Genomic DNA, 23,793 nt, shown 5'->3' on the forward strand with positions numbered 1-23,793 from the left:
CAAAGTAAGTCCTGAATTGAACAGCTGTGCACCAAGTCTTATGGTCAGCTTGAAGAGAATAGATCAGCGATGACTGGTTGTATGTGATATTGCCTAGAAGCCAAAGAGATTCCTGGTCTGTCCTCGTTCTTCTCTGCTAGGGTTGTGGTTCTGAGCTGGCCATGGTGAGTGTGTGACTCACCCAAGACCCCTCCCTCTTTCCTTTACTGCCTTCACTCCGAGCATGATAGGAGCCTGCATTTCCTTTCAGACCGATGGATTTCTGAAGGACAACAACAATGCTGCCCAGCGCCTCTTGGACGGGATGAACTTCATGGCCCAGTCGGTATCTGAGCTCAGCCTTGGGCCCACCAAGGCTGTGACTTCCTGGCTGACAGACCAGATCGCCCCTGCCTACTGGAGGCCCAACTCCCAGATCCTGGTATGGTGTGCAGGATGCCTCTGCCTCCCTGCACGGCCCCTTCTGCTTGTGCTACTCCGCCCTGTCCTAAGCCTGTTCTGGGAGGGAGGTGCAGAATTGCTCTCCCTGTCACATCAGCTCCCCAGAGTATTGGAAAGGGTGGGATACATTGAGACAGCCAGTGTCCTCTTTGCCCACTGATTTCCCTTTGTCTTATTCTGCAAGTATTTTCTTTGTAGTGGATTTTAGTTTCCTTACCTGCAAGGGCCAATTATTATTAGTTAGATGTCTGAGGTCGTAGATACAGGCATACCTCACTGTATTGCGCTTCGCAGATATTGCATTTTTTATGAGACTCCGCCAGCAAAAAGATTACGACTTGCTGAAGGCTCAGATGATGGTTAGCATTTTTTAGCAATAAAGTATTTTTTAATTAAGGTATGTACGTTGTTTTTTTAGACATAACACTATTGCACACTTAATAGACTACGGTACAGTGTAAACATAACTTTTATATGTACTGGGAAACCAAAAAATTCACGTGACTCACTTTATTCCAACATTCGCTTTATTGCGGTGGTCTGGAATTAGAACCTGCAGTATCTCTGAGGTATGCCTGCACAGAATCTGGAGGAAAAGTGGCCTTCAGAGGTCATTTGGTCATCCGTGGCTTGATACACTTTATGACAGGAAACTCACTCCACACCAACTTCCTAGAAGCTGTGAAAAATATGAATTCTCATTGCTTTTCTGGCTAGAATTAGCATAGTCCCTTCTGGGAACCCTGTGACTCGGCCATATAGATTTGAGGTGCCTTTCCAGGCACTTCTTGGAAGAAAATGATAATCACAGCTGTGGTTGGTGGGGGCATTCCGTGTGGCTAGGGGTCTTAGGTCCCCTCTGTTAGGGCGGTTGGGTCCTGCCATTCCAGGATGGTCCTGGGGTCTTCCCCTGGGGCTCGTTGACTTTCTCAGCTGAGCAGACTGGAATGATACCTGCCTCTCTGTTTGTTTTGGGTGGAACAGAGCTGCAACAAGTGCGCTACATCCTTTAAAGATAATGACACCAAGCACCACTGCCGGGCCTGTGGGGAGGGCTTCTGTGACAGCTGTTCTTCTAAGACCCGGCCAGTGCCCGAGCGGGGCTGGGGCCCTGCACCCGTGCGCGTGTGTGATAACTGCTATGAAGCCAGGAATGTCCAGTTAGGTAACGTGGGGCTGGGAGCTGCAAGGGTGGGGGGGAATCCTCTCTCCTAGGCACTGGGTGTTGGGAACTGGATGCCCACATGCCCAACCCTGTTCCTAACAGCAGCCCTCTGCTGAGAGCAGTTGCTCCTCTGGTCTTGGCCAGCCATCCTCTAAGCTCTTTGTTAACAGAGTCCTGGGGGTGCTATTCCTCAGGGGTATTGAATCTGTCCTGTGGTTATCAGGCTTAGACTGAGTCTTCTCCCTGGAGAAGATTCTAGGTTATGCTCCTAGAACCTTTCTGGCTTATTTTAGAGGAAGGTTATAAAATAGCTCGAGATGGTTGAGATAAAAGACTAACAGATGTCACTCAGGTCTGGGCTGACCTGACCCACAGCCCAGACCCTTGCCATCATTACAGGACAGCACAGTGGTTCCCTGGGAGAAGAATCCAGAAGTGCTCTGCTGTTGCCCACTGAGTTTTCCATTTGGGAAATGACTGAGAGGTGACAGCTTTTCCTTTATCACTGTCTACAGATGTTACTGAGGCACAGGCGGACGATGAAGGTGGAACGCTGATTGCTCGGAAGGTGGGCGAGGCCGTGCAGAACACTTTGGGAGCCGTGGTGACAGCCATTGACATACCACTAGGTGGGCCTGGCAGTGCTGCTCTTGGGCGTAGTGTATGTGGAATGAGAGGTTTTGGAATGCCCTGGGCTGTCATTTTGTCAAAGGTTTACCAACCTAGATTGAGTTGGGCAGCAAGGAGTTGACTGAAATTTACATTTGCTTGCTTCTGCTGAATACTTTGGTGGTTTTGTGTTTATTCCTGGAGGCCATCCTCTTATACCATCTGTTCCTGCATAACAAACAACCTGAAAGTGTAAAGCTGAAAACAACCACCCTTGTATCATGTCTCACAACTTTGAGTCAGGAAGGCAATTATTCTGCTCCAAGTGGCATTGCCTGGAGTTCCTACCTGACATTCCAGTATGGCAGCTGGACTGGTCTCAACGGGCCAAGCCAACCTCACTTACATGGTGGGTGCCTTAGCAGGGACACCTGGAAGGCTGGGCTCAGTAGAACTCTCTCTCTCCACGTGGTTTCTCCAGTGGTAGTTGGACTTCTTACAGGGTGCCTCAGGGCTCTAAGAGCTAACGTTCCAAGAGATGGGAAATAGAAGCTGCCAGTCTCTTAAGGCCTGGGCCTGGAAACTGGCACTCCTGCTGTCATCTCCTTTAGGCATAGAGCCTGCCTAGATTTGAGGGAGGGGGCAGGATTGTCAAAGAATTTGTGGCTGTCTTTAATCTGCCACATCAGCCATGCTATTATTCATTTAGGATTAAAGATAGCTACTTAGCTCTGGATGTGAGGGCTACTTGTAACCAGGATGGGAAGAGGGAGAGGAAGGGAAACCCACCGGTGTGTGGAGGGCTTAGGCAGGGTAGGCTCGGGTATTTTGGCCCATTGTAGGGGAAAGACCGAGCACTCCTCGGTGGGTGATGGTGAAAACTGCTTGGACCGGATTTAATCATTGTGGCTTAGAACGTGAGCGGATGAGGAGCCTTGGACTCAAGGGTGTAGGAAGGGATGGATTTGCCTGGGCTTGAAGCTCAGGTTGCACCTGCTCTCAGGAGTTCCTGGGAGAGGCAGGTGCTGCCCTTGGCACAGAGAGCCTGCCAGCTGTGCTCACCATGCGCTCACCTGCTGAGCACTCGCTGGCTGTCGGGTCCCAGACCAGTGCGTTAGACACGTTATTTCGTGTAATCCTCATAACTGCTCTTGAAGGTGGGTTGTTAGGTGAGTAAGGCAAGGCCCTGAGAAGTTAAGTAACTTTTCTTAATCCTGATGCTAATTAACTTGTGCTCAATGGGACTGGGATTTTTTTTTTTTAATTGTTTTTTTATTTTTTCCCCAAAGCCCCAGTAGATAGTTGTATGTCATAGCTGCATTTCCTTCTAGTTGCTGTATGTGGGACACGGCCTCAGCATGGCCGGAGAAGCGGTGCGTCGGTGCGCACCCGGGATCCGAACCCGGGCTGCCAGCAGTGGAGTGCGCGCACTTAACCGCTAAGCCACGGGGCTGGCCCAGGACTGGGATTTGAATGAAGATATGTCCTAACTCCAAAGTCTGGACTTCTTGATCATTACTCCAATGGTTCTTAATGCAGCTGCACTTGCAGATCACCTGGAGAGCTTAATATACAGATATCAGTGCCTAGGCCCAGCCCCCAGGAGTCTGCCCTGGGTGGTGTGGGGTGAAGGTCGAGCATCTGCATGTTTTAAAAGCTCCCTAGGTGGTTGTGTGTGCAGTTACAGGGTGAGCCTGTGAAATGTCTGAGGAAGCCGTTCTGCCTGGTGGGACTCAGGATGTTGGGTCTGGGTGTCCCGCCCATTGTGGTTCCCTCTGTGCCACAGGTCTGGTGAAGGATGCTGCCAGGCCAGCATACTGGGTGCCTGACCACGAGATCCTGCACTGCCACAACTGCCGGAAGGAGTTCAGCATCAAGCTTTCCAAGCACCACTGTCGGGCCTGTGGACAGGGCTTCTGTGACGAGTGCTCCCATGACCGCCGGGCTGTCCCCTCTCGAGGCTGGGACCATCCCGTCCGAGTCTGCTTTAACTGCAATAAAAAGCCCGGTGACCTTTAACCCCAGCTCCCTCTCTAAGTCCTTCACAATTCCTTAGGTTCTCAGGGTTAGAAACAGTCTTGTTGGGGTAGGCCCTCCTCCCGGTCACCTGTTGTGGTGTGTGTCCTCGACTCATCCTGGGGCCACTTGCCCAGTGGGAGGTGGCCAGCCGGGGTGAGCCTGGTGGCAGGCCCGAAGGTGTGAACCCCTCAGGGCAGGAGACTGAGCAGCTTATAGCAAAGGGGAATGAACCTGAATCCGCTGCATTTATTTCAGTTAAATATAATAAAGACATATACCCGTATATATGAATGAAAGGAATGTGGAGTGTGTTCAAGCTGCCGCTGGCTGCGAGGACTTACCTGTGTGTCCCCAACACAGGGCTAAGGTGGCAGTGGCAGCAGGTCTTCCCCACAAAACCTAGCCCGGTCCGAAGCCACTGCGTTGCTAGTCACCTTTCGCTGCTGCTCTCCAAGCCCTCGAAGCCTCTCCTTTCCTTGCTGTTTCCCAGCTGCCTGGGGAAGTGAGGTTCCTGGGTACTTCTTGCTTCGAATAGCCTGAAGGGGAGTTTCCCAGGCCCTAGAGTTGGATGTCAATTCTTGGCCTAAGCTCGTTGCAGTGAGACCACCCAGCTTAGTGTGCAGGTCACCAGAGTGGGTGGAGGGTGAGGTAGGGTCCTCAGCCCTGAGAAGTCAGTGCAGGGAATGTGACGTCCCTCCTACCCGGCTGGGGAGAGCCTGGAAGGAGACGGCTTTCCCCAGCAGTGTTTCCTGCCTGTTGATGCTGCTGTGCGCCCACTCCACTTTCCCAGAGGCCACACCCTGCTCCCAAATAGAGCACCTGCTTCCCTCCCTCTCCAGCCCCCTTGAGCCCACCATTTGCTTCTGAGCGTTGCACTAGGATTTTTATCGCTTATTTGGAAGTGTCTTAATTCTTTGTTTCTGGACACATGACCCTTCTAGCTATTGGAGGGGTGATCATGAGAAATCTTCCAGGGAAACAGAGCACAGAATGGACTGATAGTTGTTTTTTTTTAAGTATCTATAAATATTTCAACAGATCATTAAGAAAAAATTCTCTCCGGTTCTTGCAAGAGAAGTCGAACTTTTCTCATCAAGAGCTCGGACATCCACATCTGTGGTGACTGGAAAGACTATTGTGCTGAAGCCCCGTCATTGTGGTGGATTTTCTCTTCAGTGGCCAAAACGAAGAAGTAAAAGTGACATAGTTCCTGACTGAACTGGCGGGTGGGCCAAGCTTCGGGGAGGTACGTGGCGGTCGTTCCCGGCGTGTGTCCGTGTGATGTAAGTCCTGGAATGTTGGTCCTTCTCAGACCTGCTCCCTTACTGCCTCCTGTGGCCCAGCGACTGAGGCCCTACTCTAGTACTGTGTATTATCAATTCGCCATTATAAAGGAATCTTCCTGCTCAATATGGACTGTGTGGACTCTTTCCTTTAACTCCATCAGTAAATCTTGCTTGATGGGAAAGTAGCTGGTGGCTTTCATAGGAGCCAAGTGAGAGATATATTTCTAGGGTGGTTATATTTTACCTGTAAATACCTCAGTTTATTATTCTAACAATAACTTTAAAAAAATAAAAATATAGCCAAATACTACAAAACCATTATCATACAGATTTCCCCCAGTTTTTACATAGATAGCATGCCCCAGGCCAGTCTGCTCCCTGGGACCAGGAACTTGGTGATGGTCTGGGTATTCCTTGAGCGTGTGATAACTGACGGTCACAGGCCTCTTTCTGCTGGGTAGAGGGCTCCACACGTGCTCACTGACCACGCTGTCGTCCTGCACTTTGGCTGTTCCTCAGCGCCTTCCACAGTAGGTGTGGGACCTGATTGTGGGACGGGGGTCGGTTATGGGGTGGGGGTTGCTGCGCTGCACAGCGGTGGCAGGTGCTTAACAACTTGTGTTCTTGGGGTTTCACTGGCAGCTGGGAATCATAGTCCATGGGAATCTTCTCTCAAGGAAGAGAGGTGTTAGTAGTGACCTATGGAAACACTGGGAAAAATGGTTTTCTGTCTTTATCTGTCACTCCCCTCTTCATTACCCTGCCCTGCCTTGTCTGTTCAACTCCTGTGTCCATCCTCTACCGTATCCTCATTCTTGTGGACATCGACACGCTTGTCTTTGTCCCCTCCCTTGCTCCTGGCCCCATCTCTCCCCTCATCTTTCTTTTTCCTGCTCCTGTCCCTTTCGTCCTTATCTTCTACTTTTTGGGTAAGCAGAGCAGAGTGCGGAGGGTTTGGGGAGAAGAGGTGAATGGTGGTGGCCTGTGTTAGACCTGGCTGTTTGTCCTGTCATTGTGCGGGGGCAACCTGAGCGTGAGAGTCTATCTAGCCACACAGGAATGATGCAGAATAATGTGAAAACTCCCTTACTGTAGTCAGACCAGCAGAGGAGAGGACGGTAACCCAGTATCGGAGTAATAGGAGGTTTCCTTTTCTTGCTCTACACGTCCAAGCCCAGCCTCAACTAAATATGGGGTGAAAACCAGCTAAACAGGGTGAAAACAAAGGCTTAAAAAGCCTATTGAACTATCATACATCAAATTTCAGCTAGATTTTCTGAAATGAACACAATCAACCAGCACCCAGATGAAGAAACATTACTGTACCCCAGCAACTCCTGGTCCTCCCCCTCCAGGAGTACTTGTTATCCTGACATCTAATAGCACAGATTGGTTACCCTCCTTTTAGGGGGGTGTTACATAAAGGCTTTAATAACTTTCTGGTTTAAAAGACTTGCTCACAGGTGGAGACAGTTGTTGAACTGTCTCCCTGTTGAACATATTCCTGAGAGCTGTGACGAGAGATTGCAGCTTGTGGCTGAGAAGGAAGCAATGGGACCCAGTGGGATCCTTACACGTCCTTTGGGTTTAACTCTGCTGGTTTGACTTGGGAATTGAAAAAAAGAGAAGCAATATTTAGGTGCCTGTTATAAGCTAGGCACTGTGCTAGGAGCTTTATATGGTTGGTTGATAATTAATTCTCACAACCACACTGGAAAGGAGGTAGTAGTGTTCATGTTTTGACAGCTGAAGACACTGGCTCACAGAGGTTCAGAAGCCCAGCGTTGCCTGGCCAACGAGACTCGAAGCTGGGTTTTGAGTCCAGGCAGGGCTAATGACTCCGGCATGACGAGTCTGCACTGCCCTGCACCACCTGTCCGGGGCACGGCACTGTAGAGCTGCTCTTAAATTTTCTTTCTCCCTCTTGGGTTCTGAATTCCTTTGCCTTTCCAGGTAAGATAAGGTTGGTATCTTTTCCTTAAGAAGAAACTTAAAGGGGCCGGCCCCGTGGCTTAGCGGTTAAGTGTGCGCGCTCCGCTGCTGGCGGCCCGGGTTCGGATCCCGGGCGTGCACCGACGCACCGCTTCTCTGGCCATGCTGGGGCCGTGTCCCGCATACAGCGACTGGAAGGATGTGCAACTATGACGTACAACTATCTACTGGGGCTTTGGGGGGAAAAATAAATAAATAAAATTATAAAAAAAAAAAAAAAAAAGAAGAAACTTAAAAAACGAATAAATCAATCAAGGTGCCGCTCCTGTTGTCTCAGGAGGGCTTGGCTCTGCATCTCATTGTTTCCCGTCCTCAGAGGTGCTCATGGTCAAGGGCAGTCATTCTTCTTCACTCAAAACAGCAGAGAAACTGGCTTAGAGATTAAGTTGCTCTAGCCTGTATCATTGGAGCTAAGCTTCCAATTGTTAATTAATAGTAATCTTGCAACCATATTTGCATTTTCAGTTTGAGAACTACCATCAGTCGGGGAGAAAACAACCCACAATGGTAGCACGTAACTCTCCTCATCACCAATGGAGTTAGTTTTAGTTACTGTACAAAATCTGAGTTCTACCTTCTGTTAAATTACACCCAGTGCAATTTTTTCTTTTTTGGTATCTAGGAAACTTACAGACTTATGAGCACTAAAGCTCATATGGTATAGGGGTTTATGGGGAATCTGTAATTTAGGAATATACTTATATGACCAGAGCCATCTTTGAAACTGCCATTTGTAGACAACAGCATGTCTTTCTGTGTTTTGGTGGAGTCCACCAACATATAATGCTAATACTGAGTGATTTCATCTACTGCTATGGTTTCAACTGCCACTTTCCATACTGGTGATACCCAGATCCTTAACTCTAGCCTGAATCTCTCTAGGGCTCCATCCCTAGACAATTCCCTTCGATATTGTCCGGAAGATACTGCAACTCAGAGCCTTAAGTGGGTTTCCCAGTCACCATGTCCCCTCAGTTCTGGCTGCCCTGGGCTATTGGCAGCATTTGTATCTGTGTGCTTTTGCTCAGGTTATGGCCTCTACAGAGAAGGTCGTTTTTGCTCTCACAGTAGCTGCTTTCATTCAAATGCGGCCAAGAGTGCAAGTGGGTGGGTAGTAGGAGCAAGCAGGGAGATGTGAGCCAAGATAGGACAACCAGTCCAGAAGTCGTCTATAGGAGACAGAGGCAGCTGGTCTTGAGGAAAGAGGAAAAAAAGGATAATGAGGTCGACCTGAACCCAAGGAGATTTTAATCTTCCACAGGAAAAGTAAAAATCCCATTCTAATAGAAAGATTCTTGGACTTGAGCAGGAGACCCAGCTGGCTCTGCCACTTATTAACAGAAGATCTTGGGCAAATCACCTTTTCAGTAAATTGGAGAAACCATCACCTGCTTCATAGAGTTGTAAGAATTCAAAGGGAATAATGCTGGCAAAAATTGTTCATTCAACATACTGAGTGTCTAGTTGTGGCAAGTGCTGGAGAAACTAAGCTTCCTGGAGGGGTCTGTGAAGCTGAGACTTACCAGCTGGACTTGCAGAGATCACAGGAGTGGAGGACAGCTTGAGCAGAGACCCAGATGAAGGAGGAACTTGAACCACTGGTGTCCTGAGAGCACCAGGTGGGAGGTGGAGATGGGGCAACAGGATGAGACATCCGTGATCAAATCTTTTGGATCAAATCTCAAAAGGCCATTTTATTCTGAGGCACAAGAAGCCATTGAATGCAGGGATCTTTCGGGAAGATCATTCCTGTGGCAGTGGCCGTGCAGGGGTGGCCTGCAGAGGCAGACTGAGAGGAGTTGGCCCAGAGGCTTTTAGCAATATATACAGAGGGCGAAATGGGAGAAGAAACAGTTCAGCTTGCAGTAGTTTTCGCAGATGGTTATCTGGGGTATTTAGAACAGGACAGATCTAGGGCCAACAGGTAAGAGAGTGCTACCTTGGTCCCAAAGGACACTTCTGTGGACTCTTGTTGGGGGACACCAAGGAGGCTGTGTCGGGCCAGCTGAATACTAAGGTGGTTACAGAGCAAGATGGAGTGTGAGGCAGGTGTCTATCTGGGCATTTTTGATAAGCAGTATGTGCCACTGTTCTTTCATAGGCAAGCAAACACCGGGCCACTTAGCAAAGGGTTTATCATAGCTCAGTGCTGCTGCCACTGTCGCCTGCTCATTGCTACCTTTTTCACGCAGGGAACAGGGCAAAATGCCCAAGTAGACCCGCAAGTGAAAAATGCCTCGAGACTGTGTAACATACTAATCTTTGGGACACTATGTTAACAAGCGAACAGACCAAAATGCCTAATCGACTTCTCAGCTAAGTTTAACCACATCTCATATGACTTAGACCAAATGTTAGGAACAGTGGCCACTAACCAGGGATCAAGAACAAACTGCTAAGTTTAAATGGGAAGTTTTGAAGGACCCTCCCGCTCCCTTCTTTTAAGCCTAAGGGAAATCTGAAATGATTCTTAGACAACTTCATTTGCCTAACAAGAAACCTGGGCTGTGGCACAGTTGCTAAGAGGACTTAAGGAGGTATATGGGGATAGGGCCATACATGTCAGAACTCACTTGGTATTCTCAAGTAGTCAGATGGTCGCCACTGTTTGGAGGAAGATCAAAGTTGGACTGAGCAGCCACCCATGGACTAGTTCAGTATAGAACTGTGGGGAAAGCTCTGTGTTAGATGTGCAATACCAGGGATTTTAAATTGCAGATCCTGTAATGAAGGAACTTATATATTGTGATAACTTAGACCTTGAGGGGACAAAGGTATGGGTGGATATTAGGGTCATGGCTCAGCATTTGTTATGCTTGTTTGTGCTCCTCGGCGGGGGCACGTCACCAAAGTTAATCCAAAAGACCCTGCAGTGACATTGGCCACCTGGACCCTTCAATCCTATCGATATTTCCTGGGACCCATGCGCAGGTCAGTATGCCAAGGCTGCAGAGAGACAGGGACAAAATCCAAACAATTAAGCACATGAGAATTTTGGTAATTAGTAAGCTCCTTACCCACTGGTGAGTGCCAGAATTCACTTACAGGGTGATTAAGGATCATGAAATGTTCGCATCGCATGCTTACACTTGCACCGCGCTGCTCCTTGATCTCTCCATGCACCAGTTATGATACACAAGTCAAGTCATGTCAGCGACTGGAGGAGCACAAAAAGTAGAAAATGGGATCTCAAGTCTTCCAGCTCCAAGTCCCAGCTCTCTACTTAACAGGTCTAGGAGCCAAGGCAAGTCACTCAATGCCTCTGAGCCCAGGCTTTTCTACGGGTAAAATGATGCTGATAATTTTTCTATTACTGCTACTCTCCTCCCTGCTTTATGTGTTGCTACAAGGATCAAATCAGGTAAGATGGGGGAAAGTTCTTTATAAAATACGAGCATAAAAATATTTGGCATTAAAATGTAGCTCATCTGTTAGATGACCAATCTGATGGTCTCTTTTTTTTTTTTTGATTTGGTTCTCTGTACGTTAAGTTGTTATTTGTCAGGGTTCTGGCAGGAAACAGATGGAACACTCAAGGGGTAAATGAAGCAAGTTTCACTGGTAAAGTATCCTGGGCTAGCAACAGTGAGGTGCAATTACCAGCTGTAGGTCTGAAGGGACAAATGGAGAGAAGTTACTGGAACCCAGAGTGAGCTGCGTTCCAATGGAAGCTGTGGCCTTGGGTGGAGGAACCCAGCCAGAGCCCCCCACAGCCCAGCAGGAGGGGAGCCAGGGAACTAACAATCCCACCTCACTCTCCTGCCCTCTGCTTTCCTGCTGGTATGTTCCATTGCCTGAACCCAGCTGGGGCCAGGGGGCCCACTGAAGTAGTCCAGAGGTCAGCTTCTTGGGGCACGTGCAGAGCAGGTGAAGAAGGGCACCAAGTGGATCTGGAGGGGCACCTGGATGCTCTCCAGCAAAGTAAAGCTGGTTCAGTCTCTACCCTTCTTTCTTTTCCTCAACTAAGATCTGAGTAGACATTACTGCAGCTGGTCTGTTGCTACAGTAGCCAAACTCCATGATCTTCTAAATCACTAACAGATGCAACACATCACCACGCCATGGTTCTTTCCAGTTTATTGTCTGGTAGAAAGACAGGCTCTTGAACACTTTGTATAAACATCTGACAAACTGCTTCGAGATTACACAAAGTCGAAGCCAATTTTCTTTGAGAAAGGGCTCTTGAATCTGACATTCAAGTCACCATGAGAGAAACAGGAGCTGCTGGACTTAACATTTGGGAAGGTGCCTCAACAAAGGCATGCTAAGGCCTGTTTAAAACCTCTAGCATTTAAAAAGATCCACCTGTCTTTCCAATGCGTATAAATGACGATGAAAGGAACATCCCAGAGATCTGCTACTGATACTGAATTTGAGAAGGCTAGTTTAATGACTCTGAACTCCAGCCTTAAATCTTTCTCTCGAGACTCAGAGAAACAATGTCCCCCCTTCCTCTTCTTTTTAGCTGGCTTCTCAAGTACAGATGCCTGTTTTTCTGGGACTCAGGCACTGACTACCCTAACAGTCTCACCCAGTCTCATCATTAGGCTTCTCAAAAGGGTTTTTGGTAAAAGAAGCTTTAGTTATTTTAGTTTTTGCCAATCTTCAGCCCTTAGAAAAGTATTTTTTGTTTTAAAAAAAAAAAAAAGGGTGGGGAACTATTCTAAGGAATTCAGTAAGAAAAGGAAATATGTACCTTTTATAAAAAGGACTTTCAAACTCTCTGAGCCCACAACTTAACTGAAATAACTTTACTGAAATGTCTCCACATACAACACAGTACCTTCTCCACAGCAGCCAGAGGGATGGGATCTGTGTACAGAGCATCCATTTAAAATGCCCTCATTGGAAACAGCAATTGTGGCAGTATGGCTACTCTTTAGTCCTTTAAGTCAAATCCACATCTCTCCAAGCTGCACCTTGTAGAATTTTAGTTTAATAGGAGAATTTTAGTAGGAGAAGCAGTAAAGGTCCTGCTGGACAGCCATGAGCAGCCCCGGTGCTCCCCGGAAGCCCCCGAGCCGAGAAGAGAAGGCCACACTTGGAATGTCGGCCTTGGAGGTGGGGTGTGGGGAGGGTATGGTTCTGAGCAGGTGGCCATCGTGGAGGCTCCAGATTCTCGTGTAGCAGTCCTGGCCCACTAAGAAAGAGGGAAGACATGTGGCAGGTTAGTGAGAGAATGCAGAGGAGAACTTGTGCACATGTGGATATGGCTTCTCATGACTCCTAAGGGCTAAATGTGATTCCATGTGAGCCAAAACACAAACTCACAAATGGAAATTACTTCTACTGATAATATGTACTTTTTGAAAATCAAGGTTTTGGGTCCCCCTGGTGCTCTAGAACCGTAACAGGTTGAAGGTATTCAAAGCGACAAGATGCAATGGCTGGTTGTGTGACAACTGGGATGGCTCATCGGGCTCCTGGCTAACAGGTGGGCATTCTGCTTCTCTTGGTGTCAACAGCTGTTGAAGAGGGAGCCCAGCCCACCTAGTCTAGATGACATACAACTCATTTCCTTTTTATGAAACAGTAACCAGGAAGATCTCTTTTCATGACGTCCTGGGGACAAACCAGGTAACAACTCTCCCCAGAGCTCTGTCTCATCTAATGGTTCAGTTTATAAGACCAGTTAAAGTCTTCAGCGCTCAAAGTTCTGAGGAATGTGACATCTAACAACCATTGGTTAGGGTAGCCCAGACACATGATATATGCTACTAGAGATCTCCAGTGGAAAGAGACCATAGGCGTTCATGGATTTCACATTTGTGCTTTTCTCATTTAAAAAAAAAAAAAAAAAAAAAAATTTGGTAGCCTTTGTCTTCTTTCTTTTTTCCCCTCCCCAAAGCCCCAGTACATAGTCGTATATTCTAGGTGTAAGTCCTTCTAGTTCTTCTATGGGACCCACCGTCACAGCATGGCCGCTGACAGACAAGTGGTGTGGTTCCACGCCCGGGAACCGAACCTGTATTGCCGAAGCGGAGCGCGCCTAACTTTAACCACGAGGCTATCAGGGCTGGCTTCTGACTACAAAGTGACTCTATGACCATAGGTGCTCCCTTGGCTATGGATGAATTCAGGTTGCACAGTTCACTGATAATTGCAGCTAGCCCACGACCCGCATCTGCCTCTCAACAAGGCTTACCTCTTCTCTGTTCAGCACACAGAAACCCTTCTGACAGGAAAACTTTTGGAAAATAGACTTAAAAAAGAAGCTAACTGCTTGTGATGGTGAGAGTAGTAAATAAGCCTAAGTAAATTCTAACAAAGTGATGCTGCTTAGCCAAAAAAGTTTCATGGGGAATAAGTACTTTCTGTAGGAATATTAGCAAACTTGAGGATTCGTGAACACTGAGAACATATTCCTTCGTGTCAAGGGCCTATTTCATATGTAAAACCACTGATCTTGCATGCTATCAGAATATTGTATAGCCCAGAAACAGTATAATCTGTGATCAACTTGTAACTCCTTTCAAGGGGGTACAGTGGCTAGGTAGCTCTGCTCCTGTTCTACAGATCGTGGAGCCACAGGGATGCTGTTAAAAGGTCCAAGAATCAGTTCCTTACAATGACCTTAATTTCTTTTCTTAGCATCCTCTAGTGGAAATACAAGCACAAAGAACAGGGAGCCGAAGTTTTCCAACAGGACAGTTGTACATGGGACAAGGGTCACACTGAACGCTGACCTGGTGAACAGATTTAAACCCCACACCCAGGTCCCCCAAGATGCTATGTGTTATTGCATCTAACCTGCCCGTTTCTGAGGTGGTGTTTGCTCACTGATGCGGGAACAGAGGGCTGTGCAACTGGTGGACATTTGAACTGTTGCTTACTAATATCTAATTAGTAATCCAATATCTGATATCTATGTACCATCTAGTCTCCCCACCCCCGGTCTACAGTCCCCTTTATTCCATTCTGTTTTGGAGTAACTCCAAACCCCTCTGCTGCTTAAGCTGCTGGGGAGCCTAAGGGATAGTATTTGATGGATGGAATCTCCCCTTCCCCAGGTACCTGCTACCACGATTTCTTCTTCCTCGTGCACGTGCAGGGGCAGGTAGGCATACTCGTTCACGTGACCTTCGTACTGCCTTATACACTTAGTGGTCCTCAGGTCCCACAGCTTGATCTGTGGGAAACAGCACAAGGGGCTGTCAGGGAGGGTCCAGCAGGTATACACCATGAACCCCAGGCCCAGAAGCCAGGGAGGGCAAGGTCATACCCCAAGAGCTCTTCTGGTTAGGGGAATCTCAATCTCAAACTCCTGAGCCCTCGAGTTCATCAAAAGGACCAGAACCAGTTTCACGTCTGTCTAGACCAGTTGGGCTCCCAGTGGGCAGTAAAGTAGCTGCCCTGTCCAGCCCATACTTGCCTAGTCTCCAGCTGCCTCTCCCCCACTGCTGTCTGGCATGAGGGTCTCTTCTGCAGAGCCCCTCCACCTGGCAGAGTTCTGGGCCACTAGCTCCAGTGACTTGAGAAAGTCAGTGTTACCCCTACCTTTCCAGCCATGTCGGACGCCATCAAGGATTCCTCTTCTTGGAGGATTTGAACAGAAGTCACTGCTGAGTCGTGGAACAGGCGGGTGGCCTTCCAGCCCTTGCCCTGATTGTGACAACGCAGATCAATGGCAAAGATCTCTCCAGAACGACAGCCATTAAACAGCAAAGGAGCCTGTGGAAAGTGGAACAGCTCAGTACCTCCAAGGCTGGGAGGGGTGCGGCCTCCAGAACACAACCCCTGCCTCCCCTCCCCTATCTCAGCCACTGGGTCAGAGCTGTGGGTGGAGATGGGTTGGTCAGGGTTTGACCCTCAGTGGAGTTGGAAGGGTTCCTTGGGGAAGGGTAAAAGAACTGGACCCCATGTGTCCTCCAGCATTCTCCCCACTGGCTGCACTGGCATCTTAGGCCTTACTCTGAAGCTTAAGTGATGGCGCCCTGTCTCCCCCAAAGTCGTTCGTGAGAAGCTGGGGTGGTGCATATGGAGTAGGAGGGATCAGAGATCCAAGTAAGACGTGGGTCCCAAACAGGGGGGGGCAGATGGCTGAGAAACCTCAACAAGAACGCTGTGCTTATTGCCGGTGCAGGCCGGCACACTCCCTGCTCCACACTTTTAAAGAAAGGTGGCATTTCTTTGAAATGTAGTAATGACTAGAATTTTAATTTTTAAATTTATAAAATGTGTAACTTGAAAGCTGTGTATGAAACTATTAAGTGCTATGAAGTAGGACTCAATTTATACATTAATTACTTGTCCTGCCGGCTAATCTAAGTACTCAGGAACTGCTAGCAATTCATTTAAATAGGAAGTTGTTTAAAGCCAGCACAGCCAGGCCTTGCTAACTTTCATTCAGTGCAGACATATTCACGAAGTAACCCGTTAATCCTTTCCAACGCCCTCTTTTCCCCTGTAAAAGATGCAGGAGGACTAGATGCCACACAGGAATCCAATTTCAATCCAGCAAAACTTCCACTCTCAGGAAACTTTACATTACGCCCTTCCCAATCCAACCAACCATGAGAGCAAACTGCTGGGCCAAGACATCACTGCTGGTCCCAAATGACCGCCGGTGTCCTGTCACCACGTTGGTCACCAGGACACGCCGAGATAAGCCTGCCAGAGACAGAGATGGGGTGGAGAAACAAGTGTCACTCGCAATCTGGGGAGAGGGACTGCTGGACAGTGGGTTCAAGGCCTGTTAAATCCTTTACTTTGGGGACCTGCGAGGCAGCCACGGCTCACCTGTACTGAAGCAGTTATTTGCCTGGATGTTCAGGGACCATGCACAGGACCAGGCCCCAGGGATCCGGAAACTGCACAGCATGCCAGGCCGGTCTCCTGCTGAGCGGACAGTGAATGTAAAGCACGGCTGCCCTCTAGGACGGAGAGCTTCCCTCCCCACTGCCAGGCCAGGGATCACTCAGATTTGGGAAACCTCCAGTAATAGCTGCTCAGAGGCCCCATTCTGGGTTTTGCGGTAGCAAGAGAGAGACACTCAGCTGGGGTGCCTGGCTCAAAAGTGGTTATTCTGAGAGTGGAAATCTGCATCTGCCCTGACTTCCCAGTAGTGTTACAAGTACTAACAGCTATCAGGAAGGCAGTGTGGTGTCCCAGATGAGAGAGTTTCTTTTTTTTTTTTTTTTTTAAAGATTTTATTTATTTATTTTTTCCCCCCAAAGCCCCAGTAGATAGTTGTATGTCATAGTTGCACATCCTTCTAGTTGCTGTATGTGGGACGCGGCCTCAGCATGGCCGGAGAAGCAGCGCATCGGTGCGCGCCCGGGATCCGAACCCGGGTTGCCAGCAGTGGAGTGCGCTCACTTAACCACCAAGCCACGGGGCCGGCCCCAGATGAGAGAGTTTCAATCCCAGATCACACTATTGGATGTGTGATCTCAAGCAAAACATTTTTTAAAATAAACTTTTTCAGAGGTCAGAGGCCGGCCCTAAGCCTCAGCGGTTAAGTGCGTGCGCTCCGCTTCTGCGGCCTGAGGTTTGCAGGTTCAGATCCCGGGCACGCACTGATGCACCGCTTGTCAAGCCATGCTGTGGCGGCGTCCCATATAAAGTAGAGGAAGATGGGCATGGATGTTAGTCCAGGGCCAATCTTCCTCGGCAAAAAAAAGGATTGGCATCGGATGTTAGCTCAGGGCTGATCTTCCTCACAAAAATAAATAAATAAAACTTTTTTATTGACAAAACATACATAAAGACCACAAATCATAAGTCCGTAGTTTAATGAGTTATCACAAAGTAAATACAGCCATGTAACCAGCACCCAGGTTAAGAACAACATTCCAGTATCCCTCATATCTCCTCCCATTACTACCTCCCCACTCCCCCCAAAAGGAGACCACTATCCTGACTTCTAACACCACGGATTAGTTTTGTAAGGCAAATTCTGAACCTCTTTTTGCCTCAGTTTCCTCATCTGTAAAATGGTGATAATACATACTCCTGCCTCATATGCTTGCTGTATAATGAAATGCCAGGCACCAGGCTAAGTGTGCGTTGCCTCATTAATCTTCCATGTAGCCTGACGAGATAGTATTACCTTCACTTCACAGAGGTTAAGCAATCTGTTCAAGTTGCTAAGGGGCAAAGCTAGGATTCATGACAGGCCTGCCTGAAGCCTGCATTCTTAGAGGCCTGACCCTTGTCTAATTGATCCTAATTCTCTGAAAGACTGAAAACTTAATATCCAGAATGCTGCCAGGAAGGAGAAGTCCAATTGCCTTCAGCCAGACAGAATATAAGTATCTCTGATCGCACCTGTCATATAGTAGGAGCTTAAAAGATGTTTTCTGAATGATCTGTACAGGCAGCCCAAATAAATATTTTGATCTCTTGCTGTGGTTACGCACACTTTTAACTGTTCTGGCTGCTGAAATGACCCAAAAGAAGGGGAGATATAAGGATGCACATGCTTCTAGTAGGAACCTTGGGTCAGCTTTAGGGAATCCTCTCACAAGGGCTTCTGCAGACCGTGCCCACCCTGTGGGCTCTGACTTGGGCTCACCCAGCCTGTGGTTCCCACTCCTCCTCTCCAAGCCTTTGCCATGGAGCTTAAAGTATTGTTGGCGGCAGCTCCTGGGAGGCAGAGGACAGAGACCTCCCTCAGAGCACCTCCTCATCCAAAGGAAAAGGCCCCTGTACCTGGGTGACTACTGACAAACAGCGATGCTGGGAGCAGGGTGGCACAGCCTGGAGTCTCTGCGATCCCCATGAGGCACAGCCTAGAAGAGCTGTTAAGGACAGTCAAGTACAAGCCTCTCCTCTGGGAGGAGAATGGGCATTATTACCCTTCAGAAAAAAATTTAAGAACAACACTCATAAGCCAGATTTAACACGTTTACATTTTCCATATTTAGTTTCAGATTTTTTTCAAGGAAAAAAACGTCACAGATACAGCAAGAAGTCGTCTTTGACCCCTCCCCAGTCCAATTCTCCCTTCTCTCTCACCCAGAGAAATTCCCTATTCTAAAACTGCTCTGAGTTCTAGGCCATGTTATAATATTTCCACGACATATTTATCCATGAGCAATATAAAGAACTGTTTATGTTTTTAAAACAGATACACATGGCATCACAGAGAGTATCTTCTACAACTTCTCAGTCTCCATTGTCTTCCTAGATTCATCTGTGTTGATGTCTGTAGCTCCAGTTCTCTCATTTTCCCAAGGAGCACTCCTTTGTATGAATATACCACAATTGATCTAGTGTCCTGCTGATGGGCATGGAGGTTCTTCTCTTTTTTTTTTTTTTTTTTGTTCTGCTGCTGGAATGAGTATCTCTTCCTGTCTCCCACTCCTATGAGGCGGAGGCTTCTTTAAGGCAGTGTTTCTTAAACCCATGGTAAGAATTTAATTTTACACTACAATGTGCTATATGCACACAAATATGTGAAACAAAATTTTCATAAAATATTTACCCTTAATAAATATGAAACATATTTTCTAGTCTACTTCATTTAAAAAATGCTGCTCACACACTGATTTAAGGGCCTGCTGATAGGTCATGACTTGTAGTTTGAAAACACTGCTCTAGTGTCTATACCTGGAGTGGAACTGTGGCGATGGAGGGTACACGCATCTTCAACCTAAAGTGGTTCTATCTATTTGTTTATACCAACAGTTTTCCCCTTTCTCCACATTTGCCAAAACTTGGCACGATCAGACTTTTGAAATTTGTGCTTATCTGAATGGGCATAAAATGACAACTCATTATTATTTTAATCTGCATTCCCATGACTACAACTGGGTGTACTGTCATCTGATTATAGTCATCTGAGCTTCCCTTTCTTTGAATTGCCTCTTTATATCCTTTGCCGACTTTCCTATTGGATATCTGTCGTCTGATGGATTTGGTTTCTCTCCCTGTCCCTTCACAGCCACACTTCTCTCAAGAGGAACCTGTGTTTACCCCCACTTCCTTGCCTTTCTTTCATTCTTCAACCCCTGTTACCCAGGTCTGACACTCACCTTTCCAGTGAAATGTTCTCCCCAGGGTCTCCAATGCATCCTTATTTTCTAAATCTGATGAACACTTTCCAGTCCTGCCCCATGGTCACATAGCACAATTTCTAACTACACGCTCCTTGTTGACCTCCACACCACCACTCTTGGAGTTCCATCCTCGGACCTTCTCCTATCACCAAGATACCCTGGCCTAGATCCTAAGCCTTTTAGACTCGTGCCCTCTCTTCCACTCCCGCCCATCAGTTCATACCCTCTCCACTGCCCTCTTCAGTCTCATAGCAGCCTTCCTGAGGTCTCACCCTATATAAGAAATGACTCCACAGCCACAATCCTCCAGGGGCATCCCATAGCCCCAAGGATTCAGTCTTATAACCTACCCAGCCAGAGACATCATGGACACCAAACCACTCACTGCTGCCCCACGTGCCAAGCTCTCTCCCTACTCTTCCTTCTGAGGGGAGTTCATCTCCTCCTTCCCATGAGGGAATCACCTCCAGGAAGGCAGCCCCAACCCTTGCCTCCCCTTTGCATCCAACTGCCCCAGAGGCACCACTGCACAGACTGATTACCTGTTGAGCTGCCCATTTCCAGCAGCTTGCACAGGGACTGGATATGCTTAATAGATGTTGGGGGGATGAACACACACCTCATCAAAAAATGTAAATTTTTGCAAAGCAACTGGATAATATTCTTGACTGTCTGAATGTGTGATGTGTGCGTGTCACGTTGCCTTGGGTGGTGGGCCCCACGTTAAATATCTCTAGTATAGAGGCTGCTGAAACTATAAACGAGAACACTGAAGCTGGGCGGCTCAATTCCTTCCCAAAGAAACCTCCTCTGCTTCTGGGCTTGGAGGGTGAGGATGTGGGGAGAGAGTGCTTACCCATGTGCACTTGTAATTACTGTGGCTGAAACCTAGGTTACACTCAAACTTTGTATGATAGCTACAGGGCTCTTATCACAGATTTAATCCTTTAACAGGCCACAGGTTAACGAAGATCCCAGTAAGTGTCAAAAGAATTCAGTCTAACCCCCACCACTCTTTGGGAAAAAACGCAGAGTGCAGGTCTGAACAAGGTGCCATTTTTGTAAAGGGAGAAAGTTCCATGAACTTCAGCAGAAGCAGCAGGCATGCAAAAGCCCGAAGATTACCTGAAATGACCACCAGAGGGCAAGCCGCTGCTCAAGCTACAACAGACCACACTCTTTAAACCCAGTTGTAAGGATTTTTATCCTCTGCCTAGCCCACAGAAACATGAGAAATGCCATACTGCTCTAAGATCAGAAATGAGAGCAAGGTTCTTCTCTTCTCTCTTTTAAGGCTTGTTGTCTTCTGTCCTCTGGTAAGATCACAGTAACAGGTCCCATCACCCCACAGAACCCCACCAAACGAAAACCACATAAAACTTTCAATTTACAGAACACACGCAGTTCTGTGTTTGTCTTACATAAAATTTATAACCTGATCTCTAATTTAGGCTTTAAACCCTTTGAAATAGAGCACTGTGGAACAAATTAAGAAAGCAATAAGTTCCAACTCAGCTATCATTTCTTGAGGACCCACGACATACTGAGCACTTAGCATTCATAGACGTTAACGAATGTTAACCTCATGACAACTCATGAAGTAGGTGTAAGGTACCACGAGTGGTCACGTAGTTTTGAGAACTCATTTATTATGGAAATGAACCAAGACTCACTAACATGTGGCTTTGGGTCAAACAATATTATTCCCTGAAGCACATGATGGACAGTCGTCCTGTGCATCATCAAGAGCCCCCAGGGATCCCAGAGCAAGGGCCCAGCTACCCTGACGGGGCATTACTCTGCTCCTAGCAAAAAAGCCCTGATGACTCTCAGGAAAGGCAGAGACCAGAATGAAGAGAGCTCTAAAGAAAGCTGCCTCTGGCGGGGACCTTAGGCCCAGAGCCCACAGACCCATGTCCCATGCCAAATGAATCCCCGTTCTCTGGTGCCCGCCCCCTGCCAGAGCTCTGCAGCTCTTGGCTCCTCTTTCGCCTCAGGAAGGTTTGGGGTTCCTTCCCAAGGCTTTACTACTCCTTTCTGCTTTATTTGTATGCTAAAGCACCAACTTTCAAGGTCCAGACCAGTGTCTGGCACACAGTGACATCAATGTCATCCCAGGACCTCAACTCCTTCTCTGTGCTCCGTGGGAATCCTTGTTTTCTCCCCAGGCACTGCTCTTTCCTAAAGGGTGCAGAATGGCCCGACCTCTGGCCACTAAGATGCTCTCTCACAAACCCCACAGACGCCCTGGTCCACACATCAGGGCGTGGCCTGCCCACCAAACCTCTTCATCTGCCAAAAGATACAGAATATGGGAATCCAGGTGATTCAGTGAGGCCCAGCACACAGAGTTCACCTGGTGAGGAAGCACACAGCAAGATGAAAAGATTGGTTTGACAGCCAACTCATGGAGAGAAACAGACAAAAGCTTTCTTGTGGAATAACTTGTGGGGATACAGACATGTGACTTATTTGTTCAGGTCTTGCTCCTTTAAAAGGGGCTGGAACAAGCATTCTGAGAACAGGGAAGCTCCCTGCACTACCACATAGAGCCTTGAGAGGGACAGGGAGGAAGTAACCCCCAGCCCCTTCCTTCATCATCAGCATGGGACTCTCAGTGAGACACCTGGTATACCCTCCAGGGCAGGGATGAATTCTCTGCAATGGCAGGGACAAACCTAACTCTGAAGGCATACTGTATCGCACTTCACCCAGAATCTGTTTTCTACCTGCAGCCATCTTGTGGCCCATGTCCCGAGAGAAGAGAAAGTCACACCTTCTTATAGATGTAGCTGTCATCCCACCATTTAAAGGTTGCCCCTTAGACAGCACACTCCTTATATTTATGTAAACCTCAGTGTTGGCCACAGACTGGCCGAGTGACCAATGCATCACCCTGACGCACTGAGAGGCCCCTCCACCCAGGCTGTCTCAGCCCACTGGAACTCTGTGCTTTGGGTTCCTTCAGATCAACTCTACCCTCGTGGAGGGAAGGGCCTTACGACCAGTTAAAACACACTGCTTCAAGCCTTCCCCCATCTAAAGCCATTTCTCTTCCAAGGTAAGAAACTCTTGAGGCCCATTTCTTCCCCTACGGGTTTGCAGGATCTAAAACCCCATTTTTCCCTTGGGAATATGAGGAAACCGAGCCCCGCCTTCTTCACAAGGTTCTCTCTTCTTCTCTGAATTTGGCCAACTCTTGCAGTGCCCTTGGATCCAAAGGCAAAGGGCACTGCAAAGCCAAAGGGAAGGGCAATGTACCTTCCGATTGGTGAAGTAGAGATTTTCATGCATATGCACCCTGAGCGTGGGCGTCTTCATACCGCGCAGGCTAATGATGCCGTACTTGGAGCCTCCAACTTTAACATCGTTTACTGTGAAGAGCCGGTCACTGTTGGTATCCGCCTGGAGAGGGGAAGTGGACTGTAGGTGACCTCCCAGGCTGAGATATGTGGGCTGCCTAAGACCATCTGCCTGTCTCTCCCAGCCCCTGTGCTCTGTGCATTTTCACCTGGTAAGAGCTCCCATCCATGAGGGAGCATGGAGAGGACCTGACTTGTCCCTCCTTGGCGTAGCCATCGTTGGGCAAAGCTAACAGGTGTCTGGTCTCACAATTCAGGAGCAAGGATGAGGATGGCAGTGAGGGGGCACCGCCAGGAAGTCTGAGGTCTGCACAGTGACCCCGCTCACTGTTTGGAAGAATCCTAATGTCCATCCAGAGGAACTATTCAGATGAGCCAAGTGACAGAGCAGATGGCCACCATGAAAGCCACGCAGCAGCATGGAAAATGCTAGTTCTAACCAGCAAGGAATAAAAGGAGGACACAAAATTGTATTCCCATCACACAGGCACTATGATTACCACCAGGAGGAAAAAAAAAAAGACATTGCACTGAAAAGAAAAATGACAATAGAGAAGACTGCATTGGGATGTGGGTTATTTTTAGGATTTTTTTTTTATTAAAAAATGTGGTTAATAATTATTTCAAAGCAAACACTCTATTTTGTGTTTTATATATATTTATAAATATAATACATACATAGACCTGTGGGTTTGGCGGCTGGTGAAACTGTACTCATTCTGCAAGTGTACTCAGGAAGAACAGTTATGGTCCTGAAAAGGCATTACCAGGGACTAGGGTAAAATCTGAAAAACTGGTCCCTGGGTGGCAAACTGCCCCTGCCCACCCTCTGGTCACACCAGCCAGCCAGTCATGTGCAACTCTGGGTGATGTGGAAGATCTTCCAAGGGCTAGCACAGAGCTTGTGTGAGACAAAG

General features: G+C 47.8%; 2 protein-coding genes across 6 annotated transcripts in view; one reads left to right on the forward strand and one right to left on the reverse strand.

The window, feature by feature from the left end:
• ZFYVE1 (zinc finger FYVE-type containing 1) overlaps positions 1 to 5,644 on the forward strand; it is a 50,671-nt gene extending 45,027 nt beyond the window's left edge. For both annotated transcript variants that reach the window (XM_004426318.3, XM_087448279.1), the window contains 4 exons: positions 251 to 421; positions 1,426 to 1,606; positions 2,122 to 2,235; positions 4,002 to 5,644. In XM_004426318.3, coding sequence (XP_004426375.1) covers positions 251 to 421; positions 1,426 to 1,606; positions 2,122 to 2,235; positions 4,002 to 4,234 — 699 coding nt within the window. In that variant the 3' untranslated portion in view covers positions 4,235 to 5,644. The remainder of the gene's footprint in view (positions 1 to 250; positions 422 to 1,425; positions 1,607 to 2,121; positions 2,236 to 4,001) is intronic.
• A 5,930-nt stretch (positions 5,645 to 11,574) lies between these two features.
• The window catches only part of DCAF4 (DDB1 and CUL4 associated factor 4), a 31,336-nt gene continuing 19,117 nt past the window's right edge, over positions 11,575 to 23,793 (reverse strand). For 2 of the 4 annotated variants that reach the window (XM_087448281.1, XM_087448282.1), the window contains exons 7-14: positions 22,776 to 22,919; positions 21,821 to 21,870; positions 18,166 to 18,245; positions 16,252 to 16,350; positions 16,025 to 16,122; positions 15,010 to 15,183; positions 14,527 to 14,641; positions 11,575 to 12,652 (exon numbers count right to left, since the gene is read on the reverse strand). In XM_087448281.1, the coding sequence (XP_087304407.1) occupies positions 12,462 to 12,652; positions 14,527 to 14,641; positions 15,010 to 15,183; positions 16,025 to 16,122; positions 16,252 to 16,350; positions 18,166 to 18,245; positions 21,821 to 21,870; positions 22,776 to 22,919 (951 nt within the window). In that variant the 3' untranslated portion in view covers positions 11,575 to 12,461. Of the gene's footprint in view, positions 12,653 to 14,526; positions 14,642 to 15,009; positions 15,184 to 16,024; positions 16,123 to 16,251; positions 16,351 to 18,165; positions 18,287 to 21,820; positions 21,871 to 22,775; positions 22,920 to 23,793 lie in introns of all 4 variants that reach the window. The other 2 variants (XM_014784372.2, XM_087448283.1) reach the window with 2 other exon arrangements.

Source organism: Ceratotherium simum, chromosome 24 (genome assembly GCF_057802395.1).
Source record: "Ceratotherium simum simum isolate JZ-2026a chromosome 24, ASM5780239v1, whole genome shotgun sequence".
Taxonomy (NCBI): domain Eukaryota; kingdom Metazoa; phylum Chordata; class Mammalia; order Perissodactyla; family Rhinocerotidae; genus Ceratotherium; species Ceratotherium simum.